General features: G+C 39.8%; 1 protein-coding gene across 2 annotated transcripts in view; it reads left to right on the top strand.

Annotated features, from left to right (window-relative positions):
* si:dkey-288a3.2 (protein phosphatase 1 regulatory subunit 37) overlaps nt 1-16,707 on the top strand; it is an 88,556-nt gene extending 71,849 nt beyond the window's left edge. For both annotated transcript variants that reach the window (XM_039786303.1, XM_039786302.1), the window contains exon 12: nt 16,115-16,707. In XM_039786303.1, coding sequence (XP_039642237.1) covers nt 16,115-16,267 — 153 coding nt within the window. In that variant the 3' untranslated portion in view covers nt 16,268-16,707. The remainder of the gene's footprint in view (nt 1-16,114) is intronic.
* Nucleotides 16,708-17,657: the final 950 nt, after the last annotated feature.

Below are 17,657 nucleotides of genomic sequence, written 5' to 3'. Positions count from 1 at the left end.
ATTTATTAATATTTTTTACACCGTAGTGCCAGGGCCTTAGTGGTCCCATCCAAGAGACTTCTTCAGTTCTGAGTGAACACTACCCAGCTGGGTTTCTCTTGCCTTCAGCCAGAACTATGACCTCGATGACTGAGAACCTTTCCCAGACTTTCCCACAGTACTTTCTGACTCCCTGGCTGTGGCGCTCAGCTCCGAGCCCTTTAGTTTTCTACTGACTACTGAAGACGTAGCTCATATATACAGTAGCTTCATTTAAAAAAAAACAAAAAAACACTTAAAATTTCCTAAAACAGCTGCTCACTTTTTTATCAAACCAACAGGAGAAAATCATGCATTTGCTGGAGACCATTTCCCCCAACAGACAAATGAAAGCTTTCAAAATGGAATTGGATTTACTGCCCAGAGCATGTTTCATTCTCAGGTTCATTCATGAAAATAATAATTCCATATTTATTGTCATGTCACACTTACACAATTCTAGTCACGGTTTCATTTAAAGATGAACTTTGATTCAGTTTTGGGTCCTTGTGGGGAACTGTGGTTTTGTGACCAACATTTGAATATTTGTCTGTTAAATTCATATACTTATTTTCATTAAAATATCAATATTTATCAGTAATATTGTCCGGTTTTATCACTACCTCAATATTCCCTACAAGCCAAGTTGCTGTGGATCAATGCAAATGCTAGACTGGTTTAACCTTCTCCCTGAACAGCCTCAGATAAAGTCAAGTTCATGTAGAAAGCCATCAACCAAACTCCAATCCAAAAACAGAGCAATTTGACAAAAGACAAAGCACACCCAAAATCTCTCTGTAATGGTAATATAAAGCCTGTTGAATCTGTTACCCCACATAAAACAAATATCATTTCGACAGTGAAAGTAGTTTATTGCATGTGTGTATATTTTTGTTTATGCATACAGGGTCAGAAGAATGTTCTATGTTTTATTCAGGCGTCATCTTCGGAGCGTCTCGTGTTCAGCCTCTTGGTTTCATCCCTGTGACTTTTTTTTTGACTCTTTTTTTTTTTTTTTATCATCTCTCTGCCGGTGAACCTCCAGTATAATTATCAAATCATAACGTCCCAAATATGTTGGTGTTGTAATTACCGGAAGGAAAAAAATAACCCAACATGTAGAGTAGTGAAGCCGGATAACAATGTGTATGTTAAAACAGAGCGTGGCACCACCTCCCACTCCTTAAACACCCGGCGTCATTTTCATAATTGTTGTAATGAATACTTTAGCACTGGAATAATACTGGCATCATTATTTTTATATTTTCATAGGCCACGTTCAGTCTGTGTACTGCATGTGGCGTGGAAAATTAAAGTCATTCGCAGGATTTTAGGACTAAGTACGGTGCTAAAAATAAAAAAATAAAAAATGCTAAGATAATAAGAAAAGGGACAGTTTTCATACCTTAAAATTGCACTTTAAACCCAATTAATCTTTATTTGCTCAACAATCAAATAAAATAAAAAAGTAATGTAGTTGTATTGGGTTTACATTCATGTCTTTATCACTTATTTAAAGTTCACCCAGCTGGATAAATTCTAATGGATTTCTTTCTTTTGTCTGCATTGTCAAAACTTCACAGTCAAACGCCTTAAATACAACATAGCTTTGTTTCTTACTGATGAACATGAAAACACATTCTCTCATCTGAGACACACACACACACACACACACGCAACCTCAGGGAGCAGATATTTGGTATACAACAGTGACATCTTCTGTCGGAGTGATGGAAGGCTGCAGACAGAGCAGAGACGTGGAAGAGAAGAACAATAGAAAGGCATCTTAAAGCCGCGCCGTGTGTCTGTCTGTCGATGAAGGAACGGCTGGTAATTACTGCCATTTATAGAAAGAGAACATGGCTCTGTGAGTATGCTCCAAGTGCATTCATTACCATTTACTCAGCGTTATTCCACTTCCACTGAACAACGGCTAATAAATGAAGTCAATTCTCTCCGTTTGTCGTACAGTAAGAGCTGCTCAAGTTTCCTGGTGTAGAAAAAAGGAGCTGATGGACTTTAACGCTGTTCTGTACAGTCTGCTGTAACTGAAAGCATTTCACAGGATTCTCTGGTGTAGGGAAATTGCACTGCAGCTTTTTTTAAGCTGATATATAATATATATATATATATTAAATTATATTATATATATTTTATTTATATATATATAGTACAGGCCAAAAGTTTGGACACACCTTCTCATTCAAATGCGTTTCCGTTTTATTTTCATGACTATTTACATTGTAGATTCTCATTGAAGGCATCAAAACTATGAATGAACAGATATGGAATTATGTACTTAACAAAAAAGTGTGAAATAACTGAAAACATGTCTTATATTTTAGATTCTTCAAAGTAGCCACCCTTTGCTTTTTTATTAATAAGGGAAATAATTCCACTAATTAACCCTGACAAAGCACACCTGTGAAGGTAAAACCATTTCAGCTGACTACCTCATGAAGCTCATTGAGAGAACACCAAGGGTTTGCAGAGTTATCAAAAAAGCAAAGGGTGGCTACTTTGAAGAATCTAAAATATAAGACATGTTTTCAGTTATTTCACACTTTTTTGTTAAGTACATAATTCCATATGTGTTCATTCATAGTTTTGATGCCTTCAGTGAGACAACTCCATTGTCTGTATGAATATATTCACAGGTATGTACACGGAGACATGTTGAGAAACTGTGAAATTCAAAGCGTTTCTCTTCTTTCTTCTCCACTTTCCATTCGACGGAATTCCGACTCAAAGAAGTGGCGTGATGTGTGTGGCGCGTTGTGTCACTCTGGTGACGGAAACAAAGAGAACATCACTGCACAAAATCGGATTCTGTTCAGAGAGTATTATCTGCTCATATATCTCAATAATATACTTCCAAAAACAAGGTGAAAGGTCACGGACAAACACTCTCCGTAGTGACTGACAGCCCAAATACGGTTGTTATTGTGTTCAACATTCAGATTTGATCCAATGTGTTTCTCGGCTCTTTATGTTGCTCTGTCGGGGAATTGAATCCTCATTTTATTTTAACATTTACATGCAAACTCTTAAAAAACGGGTTTACAACTCCCTGTAATGTAGCAGTAAATGATGAAAATGAATTTGTCAGCACCTGTAAACATCTGGTGTAACATACAATGAATGCTGAAGAACAGAATACAGCATAGTTGTCATTATTTGTAATTATTATCATTAAGTAGGGATTTGGCTTCATAGTTCTAAGCTTGGCGGTGAATGATGTGTATGGTTAATAAATGCTTTATAAGGCAGGGTTGGGTTCTTGTGTAATCATATATAATGCCATACTGTGATACCAAGCTGTTATTTACTCTTTATACACCTGTTATGGATGCTTCATAGGAGGAGTTATAATCATTGACAAACATATGGATACACTCTTGTCCTTATATTTGCTCACATCTCTTATGTGGTATACATACTGCTTATAAATGCTAAATACAGCAGGAGTGTTTACTTTTTTCACAAAAATAGCTGTAAAAATGTAAATGTAAAATCAACCATATATTTATTATTATTTTTTTGCTGAATTAGATTTTAAAATCTACTGGGTTTTTTGTAGGACATTAGGGGTGTGCAAAAAAATCAATTCACATTCGAATCGCAATTCAAGCTCTACCTATTCAAAATCGATTAATAGAATTACAAAAATCTATTCATATTTTTTAATGTTTTTTATTATATTATAAGATTTTTCTTTTTTATTGTATGTCTACTGCAATCACATGGAAAAAGTAACTACGTTTACATACTGTCAATCGTTTTTTGAATCGAAAATCGATTTTGAATTGAATCTTGAGCCTAAAAATTGATATTGAATCGTGACGTTTTCTGAATCGTGCGTCCCTAGTGAATATGTGTCATTGTTAGTGCGATCAGTTTCTCAGACCATAAAGACAGAAAAACTGCTCTACAAAACATTGTTCCTTCCTTTAAAAACAAAAGTGCAATCATGAAATACATTTCTTCTTAGATATTATTGTAGCTGGGCTTGTGCTGAATACCAAACAGTCAGGGTACCTCGATAAGTTCAAATGCACAACAATATCAGAGCATGCTAAAAACATCTGTGTGTGTGAAAACACCCTCAGACCCCAGAGGGTTAATATGTACAAACTGTGCAATTATCTTTTGTGTGAATTCATATTTTATTTTAAGACTTTTTTTTTTTTTTCCTACCTTGACAAGAGACAAATTCAGGGGGGAAACCGAAAGACAAATCCTGAAATTCATTTTAAATGTATGATATGTGAGTCAGTAAATGTGTTTATGGGGAAACACTAGGCCAGGGGAGGAAATCAATAACTTACACACCTCCAAATTTAAAGCACTCGCATTGTTGATCAGCCTCAACAATATGACTTTAAAAAAAAGACACAATACGCCACTCGCATAACACTTGAAACTGGCATCTGAGATGTCATTTACATATATTAGCATATAAAGTAATTGGCACAGATGCCAAGGAAGCAGCCGCAAACAGATTAATTGTCATCGAGCAGTCGTGGTGACATAGTTAAAAATGAGCTCCTTTTAAGGCACCAATTATCAGAGAAATTCCAAAGTAACCCTTTTTTTTTTTTATCAGCGATTCCCTTCCCCACCGATCTAACACACACACACACACACACACACACACACACACACTCACACAGTGGAAGACAGACATGTAATATGCATAGTATCAGCATCCTAAATGTATAAATATTGTAAATAGCTGTCTGTCGTCTTTCAAGTTGTGCCTTTGAAATCATGCCGCACCACATCCCGCTCTGAAAATGAGCACATGTGCCTTTGTTTAGCCCAGACGAGAACAAACAGTGAATTCTCACACACACTCATTGTGAGAATCCGTAATGAATTTTCACAGATAGAAATAAGAATGCCTCTGCTGGGGCTTCCATATGCTGTTTTCTTCTCTTTTTTTCATTTTTTATGAACACATTTTAATGCTCGCTGAGCCCTGGTTTAGACACAGGTATTGTTATGCTTATACTCAAGTGTGTGTGCGTGCGTCCGTGCATGCGTGCGTGCGTGCGAGTGTGTGTGTGTGTGTATTCAAATTGATCTGCCTCTGAACCTGAACATGTTCACATTCGACAAACACCGTCTCCTTTCCTCTCTATCCCTATCTCTACACTGATTTCAAAATAAGACTTCATTCAACATGTACCACATTGAAAACCTCCCCATGTATCTGCTGTAGTGTGAGCCTGTTGACCCTTTAGTGTGTGTGTGTGTGTGTGTGTGTGTGTGTGTGTGTGTGTGTGCGTGCGTGCGTGCGTGCGTGCGTGCGTGCGTGCGTGCGTGCGTGCGTGCGTGCGCGCGCGCGTGTGTGTTTGAGTGTCCCGGTCGGTCCTGAGCCAGACTAACCGAGTGGAGCCGTTGTTTCTTTACCTCCCTGCTAATAATCAGTGGAAAGTGGCTCCATTTGTAAGGTTGTCTTTGGGAATGCAGAGCTAACAAATGAGCTAGTTTAAGCCCCCTGCACCTCAGAGAGCCTTAAATGCTCGTTCCCGGCAGCCACCGTGCAGCCATCTTAACTAATGTTGAGACGAAGGCAGACAGAGAGAGGGAGAGGGAGAGACTGTTCCCACGTGGAGACATCAGGCGAGGAGGAGGCGGCAGAGTTTTCAAATCCGAACCTCCCACATGTGTTGTTGTTGTTGAAATTAGGGTTCAGTATTGACCAGAGCGGCAGGAAACACCTGACATGTCTACTGAATATTCAAACATTAGGATACTAGTGGTCTTCTGCTGCCATCTTGCTGTCTGTCTGGATCAGTCCTCTGCTGTTTCTTTGCTTGCATTTCTCGGGTGTGGAATGATTCTGAAGTTTACTCATTTACCATTTCTCATTTTATCATTTTAAGTTAAGTACCATTTCCAGGTACTTGTACTTCTTTTTTGGATTTTCATTGTGTGCCACTTTAAACTTCCACTTTACTACATTTCAGGAAATGTACTTTTTACTCCACTACATGTATTTGACAGCTTTAGTTACTTTGCAGATTAAAAATGTACATGCACATGTGATATACTGTATGATCACCTTCTGAAATAGGACTTGTTGTTTTAAAACTATCAACCCAACTACAGTGCCTTGCGAAAGTATTCGGCCCCCTTGAACGTTTCGACCTTTTGCCACATTTCAGGCCTCAAACATAAAGATATAAAACTGTAATTTTTTGTGAAGAATCAACAACAAGTGGGACACAATCATGAAGTGGAACGAAATTTATTGGATATTTCAAACCTTTTAAACAAATAAAAAACTGAAATATTGGGCGTGCAAAATTATTCAGCCCCCTTAAGTTAATACTTTGTAGGCGCCACCTTTTGCTGCGCATTACAGCTGTAAGTCGCTTGGGGTATGTCTCTATCAGTTTTGCACATCGAGAGACTGAAATTTTGCCCATTCCTCCTTGCAAAACAGCTCGAGCTCAGTGAGGTTGGATGGAGAGCGTTTGTGAACAGCAGTTTTCAGTTCTTTCCACAGATTCTCGATTGGATTCAGGTCTGGACTTTGACTTGGCCATTCTAACACCTGGATATGTTTATTTGTGAACCATTCCATTGTAGATTTTGCTTTATGTTTTGGATCATTGTCTTGTTGGAAGACAAATCTCCGTCCCAGTCTCAGGTCTTTTGCAGACTCCATCAGGTTTTCTTCCAGAATGGTCCTGTATTTGGCTCCATCCATCTTCCCATCAATTTTAACCATCTTCCCTGTCCCTGCTGAAGAAAAGCAGGCCCAAACCATGATGCTGCCACCACCATGTTTGACAGTGGGGATGGTGTGTTCAGGGTGATGAGCTGTGTTGCTTTTACGCCAAACATAACGTTTTGCATTGTTGCCAAAAAGTTCGATTTTGGTTTCACCTGACCAGAGCACCTTCTTCCACATGTTTGGTGTGTCTCCCAGGTGGCTTTTGGCAAACTTTAAACGACACTTTTTATGGATATCTTTAAGAAATGGCTTTCTTCTTGCCACTCTTCCATAAAGGCCAGATTTGTGCAGTATACGACTGATTGTTGTCCTATGGACAGAGTCTCCCACCTCAGCTGTAGATCTCTGCAGTTCATCCAGAGTGATCATGGGCCTCTTGGCTGCATCTCTGATCAGTCTTCTCATTGTATGAGCTGAAAGTTTAGAGGGACGGCCGGGTCTTCGTAGATTTGCAGTGGTCTGACACTCCTTCCATTTCAATATTATCGCTTGCACAGTGCTCCTTGGGATGTTTAAAGCTTGGGAAATCTTTTTGTATTCAAATCCGGCTTTAAACTTCTCCACAACAGTATCTCGGACCTGCCTGGTGTGTTCCTTGTTCTTCATGATGCTCTCTGCGCTTTACACGGACCTCTGAGACTATCACAGAGCAGGTGCATTTATACGGAGACTTGATTACACACAGCTGGATTCTATTTATCATCATTAGTCATTTAGGTCAACATTGGATCATTCAGAGATCCTCACTGAACTTCTGGAGAGAGTTTGCTGCACTGAAAGTAAAGGGGCTGAATAATTTTGCACGCCCACTTTTTCAGTTTTTTATTTGTTAAAAAAGTTTGAAATAGCCAATGAATTTCGTTCCACTTCATAATTGGGACCCACTTGTTGTTGATTCTTCACAAAAAATTACAGTTTTATATCTTTATGTTTGAGGCCTGAAATGTGGCAAAAGGTCGAAACGTTCAAGGGGGCCAAATACTTTCGCAAGGCACTGTATAACATTAGCCCCACCACAACCACTTACAACATTAAAATGCTGCATAAATGCATCAGTAGTAATCCAGTAGTATTAATAATACTAATAATAACGTCAAAAATATCAATCCATATATACATACAGTAAATATTCTGTATATGTAATTTATAAATACATACAGTAGATACATACATACAGTACATACATGCATGCATACAGTAGATACATACATACAGTACATACATACATACAGTAGATACATACATACATACAGTACATACATACATACATACATACATACATACAGTACAGATATGCATGCATACAGTAGATACATACAGTACATACATACATACAGTACATACATGCATGCATACAGTAGAAACAGACATACATAAAGTACATACATGCATACAGTACATACATAAATACATACATAGATACATACATACATACATACATACATACATACATACATGCATACATACATAGATACATACATTCTATGATTTTCACCCATCTGACTTATTGTTTGACAAGCTGGTCCCAGGCCAACAATAGCACACTGAAACCACTTGAATCACTATACAAACAAGCCATAAAAACTTTAGATAAAAAAACTAAGCATTTCCATCTATGCTTAATTTTGAAGAAGTACCAGCTTTTAAGCTGGGAAGACCTAATGAAATATGTAAACATATGTTTGGTATATGAAGTCACGCATAACCTAGCTCCACCGCCACTTGTTGTCTATATCAACAGAAGATCAGATACTGTTCGAGTCACAAGAGGATCGCAAGAGGAGACTGTGTTATTCCGCTGCGGAAAAGTTCTTTTAGTCAGTCAGCCTGGTCCATCAGAGGGTCAAGAGAGTGGAACTCAATCCCAAACCACATCAGACAGTTCAACACATATAGACGTCTTTTACTAAGCAGCTAAAACACTGGATGGTCAATACATATACATGTCAGCACTAACACTATTTATGATACATATTATTCTGTTAGTTTGAGTCAACATACATGAATTTTACTTATTGTTTCTTTCTAGTTTAATACTGCTTCTATTGATCTTAATGGTTATGTCTGTTCTAATTTATATATATATATATATATATATATATATATATATATATGTGTGTGTGTTTTATTAATTTGCGCTGTCCCCTTTCATAAATAAACTCAAACTCAAACATACATACACACATACATACATACAAGGCTTGCAATTCAGAATTGAATTGAGAATGACTCCTACATTCCAATTCAATTCTTGAATTTGAATTGAATTTGACTAGATTTTTTTTCCTTTAATTTGAATTAAAGGAAGCAGAATTTCAATTCAATAAAAAGTCAAAGAAATTCATATACATAATTTAAGTGAAGTGTTTAACAATGCTTTACAATATAGAGTATGTCAGATATGATTGCATTACATATTCTATAAATGATATTAGTTTGAACTCCTTGTACAGATTACATTAACAGGAAATGTTTTCCCCCAGCAATGAATGTTAAAAGCTCTAGTCACAGAACAAATAATTCAGTTTGATTTATTGTAATTGTTATTTTGTGGAACATGATAGAACATGACTCCATTTCCCAGAATCCTTATCATTATCTATATTTTGGAAGAAAATGTATGCAGGGTTGAGGAGAGACTAGTTGCATGTAATGAAATTATGTTATTAAATTAAAAAATTAATGTAATTGTATTTAGTTGTATTACTGAGGTAAAATGTGTAATTCAATTAGTTACTAATCAAATTAAAAGGAATTTACTTTGCATTGATAATGTAATCCAAACCACATTTTTAATGGGTAACTTATAACAGTAAGCAATTACATTTCCAAAGTAACCTTCCTAACTCTGAATGCATGTGAGATTCAACACATTCTTTCTGTTGTGTGACTGTGTGGAATTTCTTTGAATTGCCATGAATTTAATTCCACTTCCTGTCATTCCAATTCAAATTCCTGTGGGGCGGATTCAAGTCACTTCAAAGAATAAGAAGAGAAGAAATCAGCAGTCATTGGTGAAAGAAGCTGGACGCTTAGCTTACATTTGCAGTGTCAAGTGCACAAAAGTGCAGCCTATATAACAAGCTGGAATTCATATTTAGCAAAGCTCCTCTTCAAACTTCACAATAGAAACAGCAGGTTAGTCTAAGGTCAGCACTGTTGGACTATCAGCTGAACATACTGTGCTATGGACTGACTAACCCCAGTTTCAACCAGATCAATCTGACCACTGAGCAGACTGCAGAGGGCCAAAAGAAACACGCCACACAACTCATTCAATATCCAAGTTCCAACAGTATTCTCCCATCATGCAACACTGTAAGGACATCCACTACATGAAAGATTGAAGCAAAAGGAAACAAGAGTTTCTTTGGGTTTTCAGCAGTGAAATAAACTGCGTGCGTGTGTGCAAGTGAGCGAGTGCAATTTTGAGTTGTATTCTGTACTGATGTTGCAGAAGCAGTCTTTAATATTTACATGTTACACGTAAGTGTGTGCATGTGCGTGTGCGTGTGTGTGTGTGTGTGTGTGTTTGTATTCCTTAATGATTTTCTAATTCGGGGCCAGCAGGAACCTGCCTTTATCTCTATTAGTTTAGTAGCCGGGCAAACAAAGAGAGTCTGTGGCCGTGGCACCGAGCCAGAGGAAGACTCGTAAAAGCACTTGTCCATCTGCGTCTCCTCCTCCCCCACTCTGATTCCTTCTCTCTGGGTGTGAAAGATGAGGGGGGGGGGGCATCTTGATACGAGGCTCAGCAGTCTACTTACTCAGTCTAGGTATTGATTGTTCCACTGCTGATCAAGTGCAAATAAATGTAGTGTAGATTTGTTGTGTGTGTGTGTGTGTGTGTGTGTGTGTGTGTGTGTGTGTGTGTGTGTGTGTGTGTGTGTGTGTGTGTGTGTGTGTGTGTGTGTGTGTGTGTGTGAGAAATCAGTAAATTAGTTTGGCTATGCTGAAAGTCTGGCACCTGGATCCTATGTAGGAAGATATTACAGCATGGCGTTCCCATGAGATGTACAGCGAAATGAACAAGTAAGGAATCCGACACTAAAATATTGTTAACAGCATGTCAAAGATTTTTAAGAAAATTAGAGAAAGTGGAAGATTCTGCACATAAACAATGACCAGACATTGTCAAAAAGGTTTCTTCGTGCAAACACCAATGTCATTTTGGGAAACTGCAAGAAGCACAGCTATGGGGAAATGGGTAAACATGCATTTAAAAAAAGAAAGCAGTGACACTGAAAGGCCAAATGAGTTCAGTTGAATGTCAGAATGTCAGGTGGATAGTTATTAATGTAATACAACACTATATAATTAGGAAAAACTAAATGGAGAAAAAAAAGATAAAACTGCACTATAGATATAAGGCCCAATAAATATGCATAGCCCCCTGACTCATTCTAAGCCCCACTGTGCCCTGTAGATATTAGGGGGCGTATTAGGGGCTGGCAGTAGCTCAGTCCGTAGGGACTTGGGTTGGGAACCGGAGGGTCGCTGATTCAAGTCCCAGTACGGACCAAAGTACAGAGTGTGGATTGGTAGCTGGAGAGATGGCACTGGCAGCCCACTCACTCTGACATCTCTCCATTTGTGCATGAATAGGTCCTGGGCATGTCTGTGTGTATTTCAGGTCTGTGTGTAGTGATTTCTAACAAACAGAGTGTAAATTGTAATTTCCCCACTGGGGATCAATAAAACAGTAAAATTATATAAGCACATTTTTAAAAAGACATATTTAACATGAAGCTGTCAGTTCAGTCTTGTCTTTGGGAACAGTAGTATGACAAAAGCATCTTAACTCAGGTCCAGTTACTAGTTCTTCTTTTCAAACAGGATAAGTCCTTACAAGCATGCAAAAACAAAGCTATTAGTGGCACTTGAGTTAAGATTATTGTGTCATCTGAGGTTTAAAGTTTAGTGACCTAAGAAACCGCACCTGTCCCAGGGCTTTCAATCATGTCCCATCGTCTACATCAGCAGATGTAGTTAACATACAGTATGTGTGATAGAATTGTAAAGGATCACAGACACAAAAAGTTGTCCGGCCCGCGATATTTATTTTCCCACTATGGCCATGCCAAGACCCGCCCTTCAATAGCTACTATTGGCCAGGTGTCCATGCTTACACAAGGTAACGTAACCCCATTTGTACAGGTCCTATCCCCTGACCAATCAGCTATCCTAACCTTAACCACTCCAGGTCAAATGCCTAACCCCAACCAATCGACCACTATGGCCACGCCAAGTGGGTCTTGGCGTGGCCATAGTGGGATTCGTAATTTTGCGTCCGGCCCCCAGTACTTTCTGACTTCCTGTCTGTGGCTTTCAGCTCCAAGCCCATTGCCTCCTACTGAAGACATACATCTTTAAAAAAAAATGTAAAGGCTCAGTAATTTTTAAACACAACTGGTCACAGCCGCGGATTAATCCACATTTGGTGCTGTAGTGAGTATTTGTGGAAGCAGGACTGTGTGTGTGTGTGTGTGTGTGTGTGTGTGTGTGTGTGTGTGTGTGTGTGTGTGTGTGTGTGTGTGTGTGTGTATCAGGCTGTGATACACACACAGAGAACTTGTTAGTAAAGACATTCACTGTTGGTTTGGATCTGTACATGGGATTGGTTGACAAGCGGACAAATATAGAATTTCACCAATCCTCTAAGTGCTATATCATAATCATCAACACACAGAGGATCATTTTACAATGTGACCTGTCATGCTTTACTCAGGTCAGATATATTGTCTGTAGCTACAGCTAAAGCCACGGGGTGTAGGGACGCTTGTCAGCCTCATTACATGGCATATGCTCCTCGCCGCTACACCAGCCGCTCACTATATGCTGACTGGGTGGTTGTTTTGTGCCAAAGCACTGCCAAAATGTTCCCATGTGACTGTGACAGGCTGGGGACACTCCGACATTTAACACTGTTCTCTAACGTATGCTCTAATGTAGGTGCAAAGTCCATCAGGGTGAACAGATAGAGTCAGAGTGCATGTTCCTCTCAGATAAATACATACAGTAATTACATCAAATACATCAAATTATGCGTGCAAAATAAGTTTCACTGCTTATGAATAGACCTTTTTTATTGTAAGAGAAAGCTTATCTGTTCTTTGTTCCTTTTTAAAACGTTCTTTTCAGTTTAAAGCTGTTATTTCTTGTTGATTACGGCCCAAAAAAATGCTGAACGTTGTTATGTATTGTTGTTATATATATACTTTTTTTTCTTCTATAAGAGCCATCTGGTGGTCATACTGTGCATTTGTTACCGGTGACTTTACAGGCTCCTTGCTCTGGTATTTGCAACCATATTTTATATTTTTATCATATTTTATCTGTGCTTGTGTGCTGTGATTTTAATGTACTAACAATTTTCATATGAAATAGCCATATAAATAAAAGCTTTAATAACTTTTTTTGCCAGAAGAGTGCCTTGGAGTGCCTTCTTTTTTGAACTTTTGTGTTCCCTTCCAAAAAAACACTTTAACATATTTTTTTATTATTTTTTTTTTTTTTTACTTCTGAGCATTTGTATGAAAATATAGTTATGGAAAATAGTTTGGTCACCTATGCACAGTGATAAATAACAAGAGATATTAGTCAGATAGTTAAAGAGGAGATGATTTATAACAGTCATACTGACACAACAGAGCCAACTCTATTACACAATATAAGTGAAGAGCCCGCTTAGACATTAAATTTAAAACAATGCAAATATAAAAAACAATTCAAATATAGTTCATCAGTTAAGAATAAAAGGCAAATCATAAGTAATGCATCTAGAAAAGTGACCAATAAAATAGGCTAAGCAATACATATGAAATGAAACCAGTGGGTAGAGCAGGCGCACATACTGAGAGGTTTATGCCTCGACCCAGAGGTCCAGGGTTCGAATCCGACCTGCGACAAATTTCCTTCATGTCTTCCCCCCCTCTCTCTCACCTAACTGTCCTGTCAAAAATGAAAGGCGGAAAAGCCCAAAAAATAATCTTTATTAATCTTCTTTTGTTACACTGAAGATATCTGACCAACCCAGAAGACTCCCCATTTCCACCCTAACCCTGCACACGTCACCACATCTCTGCTTGCTTGTGTGTGGTCTACAGATGGATTAAATGAACTCGGGGAAGGGTTTCAACATGGTGCTCTTTTTATTCCAGTCACAGTTACTCATTAAGCCACCCAAAAAAGGTTCATTGGCCTTCTGCATTTCTGGGCCAATAGAACATGAGCACTAGAGTCAGTCTTTCAAAGAGTCACGTCACAGTATTTGTGACGCTCCAAAAAAATGTATTCATTGTGTTACAGCTGCTTTTTTCATAATGATTGTGTATTAGAAACTTCATTTTGGTCTCCAGCAGGTGACATGGTCAGCAAATCCTACACCAAAACCACCTGACAGCTCCGAGCGATCCCCGGTGGTTTGGTGCTGAGAGACACAAATCCAACATTCCAACAAGCTTAGTTTGTGTTTGTCACCCAGGGGCAATAACCAGGGCACCTGTGTGTGCTGCTAGGATGGGAGTGTGTAAATCCACTGGATCCTGGGTTTATGTTGTATTATCTGTGTGTGTGTGTGTGTGTGTGTTGTGTGTGTGTGTGTGTGTGTGTGTGTGTGTGTGTGTGTGTGTTCCTGAGTCTCTTTTGATCCCTTTGGCTCCTGTGTATGGCGTCATTGGCATCCGTCTTTCTCTCTCTCCAGAAGGCAGTAGCTGTGAACCCTGACCCCCACACACCAACACACATACACACACACACACACACACACACACACTCACACTCACACTCACACACACACACTCCAACACACACAGACAAACCTTTCACCAGCAGAAGGTTGCATTGCTGTTCTCCACATGCCTGCCTCTCACCCATGCAGCCCCCCCCCCCCACATCCTCCTCCTCCACCACCTCACCTACCCCAGTGTTGGCAAAAGTATCTCTGTGTGTGTGTGTGTGTGTGTGTCAGGCGGGCGGGCTGCTGCGTGGTGAGCGTGCCCTCTGTCATTCACGCAGAGCAGCCCTGTCCAACTGTCACTTCCTGACAGGCCGATAATCAATCTCTTTATTAACTGCTCTGCTGCAGACCGCCGCCACTGAGGGGAGGAGGGAGAGGGGAGGGGGGGAGGTGAACTGAAAGGAGGGGAGAGAGGAGAACAGAGAAGAGCTCGCTGCAGATTAAAAGTTAAGAGTTTGTTTTTTGTTAAGGAAAAGGTTCCTTTTTAAGGCCTGGTTAAAAAAAATTGTCAATTTTTTCATTAATGACGGAAAGGCAATATGGCAGTGTTTCCTAACATGGGGGTGAGGACCCCACAGAGGTCACAACTCGACCTACTCTACCTGTAAACGGTCCTGAGATAACTTCTGTTATGCTTTTACACTATAAATAAAATGGAATACAATTGAATTGGATCCCTATTACTTGTTGCCTTTTAATTATGTCTTTGTGTTGTTGTGTAGGTTGTATATTTGTTTATTTGTCGCTGGTTAGTCTATATATCAGTGGCGTTTTCCCTCATTTTCGGCTGGATGTCCCTCACCTTCCTCAGGCTTCATTCCCTTTGCTAAGCCAGCATTTTCCTCATAAATTTGCATAAATAGATCTATTTTTTTGGAAAATAAAACGCTGGTTTTGGCATCATTGTCTATTTCCATGTGTTTAAATAGACCAAGCAGATAGTGGTGACAAGAGTAGAGAGGCTGCTGTTGGTTTTGGGATGCTGGGCTTTCCTGACATCATCACAGCCGTCGTCATAGCGATAATTTATGAGGCGGGAAAGTGCATCGGTGGTTGTGGCAATTAGCAGCAAGCCAGGAGTCAGCACACTACCTATCCTCTGCTCTGTCCTTTTTCTTCTCCACACTTTAATGTCTTCCTTCTGTTACTTCTCCACTCCTCTCTTCCTCCTGTCCTCCCATTCACGCTTAGTTTGTTAACTAAAAAACACAAGTTGTGCAGCGACCTTCTGATTTTGATGTTATTTGGAGGTACTCCTTTTTTTGTTCTTGTCTGGGAATAAGTGGGTGTAAGGTGTCATAAGGCACATTCTGTCAGCTCATGTATGAAATCACATAACTGAAGGGGAGCAAAAGTCGGTTGAGGTAAAGAAAGTATAAAAGTACACTGTTAGACATTTCAGAGGGTTTTACAATAACTTACAGGCTACACTGTTGATTCAGATTCACAGTGACATTACTGTAATAACTGTTACTGTATATAACAGAAATGTCACTGTAAAAACCTAGGTTAACTGTACAGTGTACAAGTTGGTGTGTACATGATGTTTTTTGGCATCATGCTAACCCTGTTCCATTTTGATGGATTGTATGTTTGTGTATGATCGACAGGATGAATTTCTGGTGGAGACTCGGACGAGGCTTCAGTCAGAGATCACCCAGCGCTGTCTGGCCAACGCCAGCCGCTCCCACCTCGCCCCGGACCCCTCTGAGACTTTACCCGCCGAGGCCCATGGACTGGCCGACAGCTTGACTCCCGCCTGAGCTCGCACGCGCAAACACGGCACACAGAGGAGGCAAAAAAATGGCTAACCTTGTACAGATCACCTCAGAAACCACTTATGGATTCAGTCATAGAGACGCTCAGTCCCAGTGTCCCAAACCCAAACAGCTGACTGCCAGATATATGCGAATAATAATTCTATCGCAAATAATGATCATCATAAAACTCCAAATCCGGGTAATAAAGGCACAGTAGAGCTCCCTAATGAAACGCCGGCCTCCCCACTGCTTCCCGCCTAATGTTCCCGCCGAGCCGCTCGCCACTTTCCATAAAGCAATTTTGCAGGCCCACTTCAAACGTGAATCACCTAGAAATGAAGATAACTGCCCTACCCACCCTCATCGTTCTGAACTCCCCCACCATCACCCTCTCCCCTTCCTACAACGCTCACACTGGAGCTCTGTGTGTGTGTGTGTGTGTGTGTGTGTGTGTGTGTGTGTGTGTGTGTGTGTGTGTGTGTGTGTGTGTGTGTGTGTGTGTGTGTGTGTGTGTGTGTGTGTGTGTGTGTGTGTGTGTGTGTGTGTCTGTGTCGCAAATCCCTGTTTGCTTGTGTTCCATCATCACTTAATGTTCACAGTGATGCATTGCGGGACACTCCTCGGTGTGTGTGTGTGTGTGTGTGTGTGTGTGTGTGTGTGTGTGTGTGTGGGGATGTAGCGTCATTACTCTGACAGAGTCAGCAGCCATGAACTCAGCCAAGTTCCATCTACATTAATCAACTGAGCAGCGCAGGCAGGCAGACGTTCAACAGCAATACAATGTGAAACAGTTGAGCACAGTGCGTACAGCTACAGTCAACAGAGAAAGGGGGGGAGGGGGGGGTGCAGGAGGTCTGCATGGCTGTACATGGCTGCGTTGTCCGCATGTGATGAGCTACAATATAACGGCTACAAGTCACGCTGAGATGATTAGACCATTAAACACACAACTGGTTGGATCCTTTACACTTTCTACAATGGGAGGAGAGTTCTGCATGGAGTACTTTTACTTTTGATATTTTAGGTACATATCCTGATGATACTTACATACTTTTACTTAAGTAACATTTTCAATGCAGGACTTTGACTTCGAATGAGTATTTTTACAGTGTCGTATTAGTACTTTTACTGAAGTAAATGATCTGAATACTTCTTCCACCACTGTTTGCTATCTATTAAACTTTCTCAAGACAGACAACACCAAACGTGAGTTCAGACTCCTGAGAAGGATGACGCAGCACTCTTGCTCAGGGTGAGAGTAGGGCTGGGCAATATATCGATATCATATCGATATAGCTATATGAGACTTGATATTGTCTTACATTTTGGATATGGTAATGTGATACAAGTTTTGTCTTTTCCTGGTTTAAAAGGCTGCACAACAATAAAGTGA

This window comes from Perca fluviatilis, chromosome 20 (genome assembly GCF_010015445.1).
Source record: "Perca fluviatilis chromosome 20, GENO_Pfluv_1.0, whole genome shotgun sequence".
In the NCBI taxonomy this organism is placed as follows: Eukaryota; Metazoa; Chordata; class Actinopteri; order Perciformes; family Percidae; genus Perca; species Perca fluviatilis.
The sequence above is the reverse complement of the archived record's forward strand: the minus strand, read 5'-3'. Positions and strand labels throughout refer to the sequence as shown.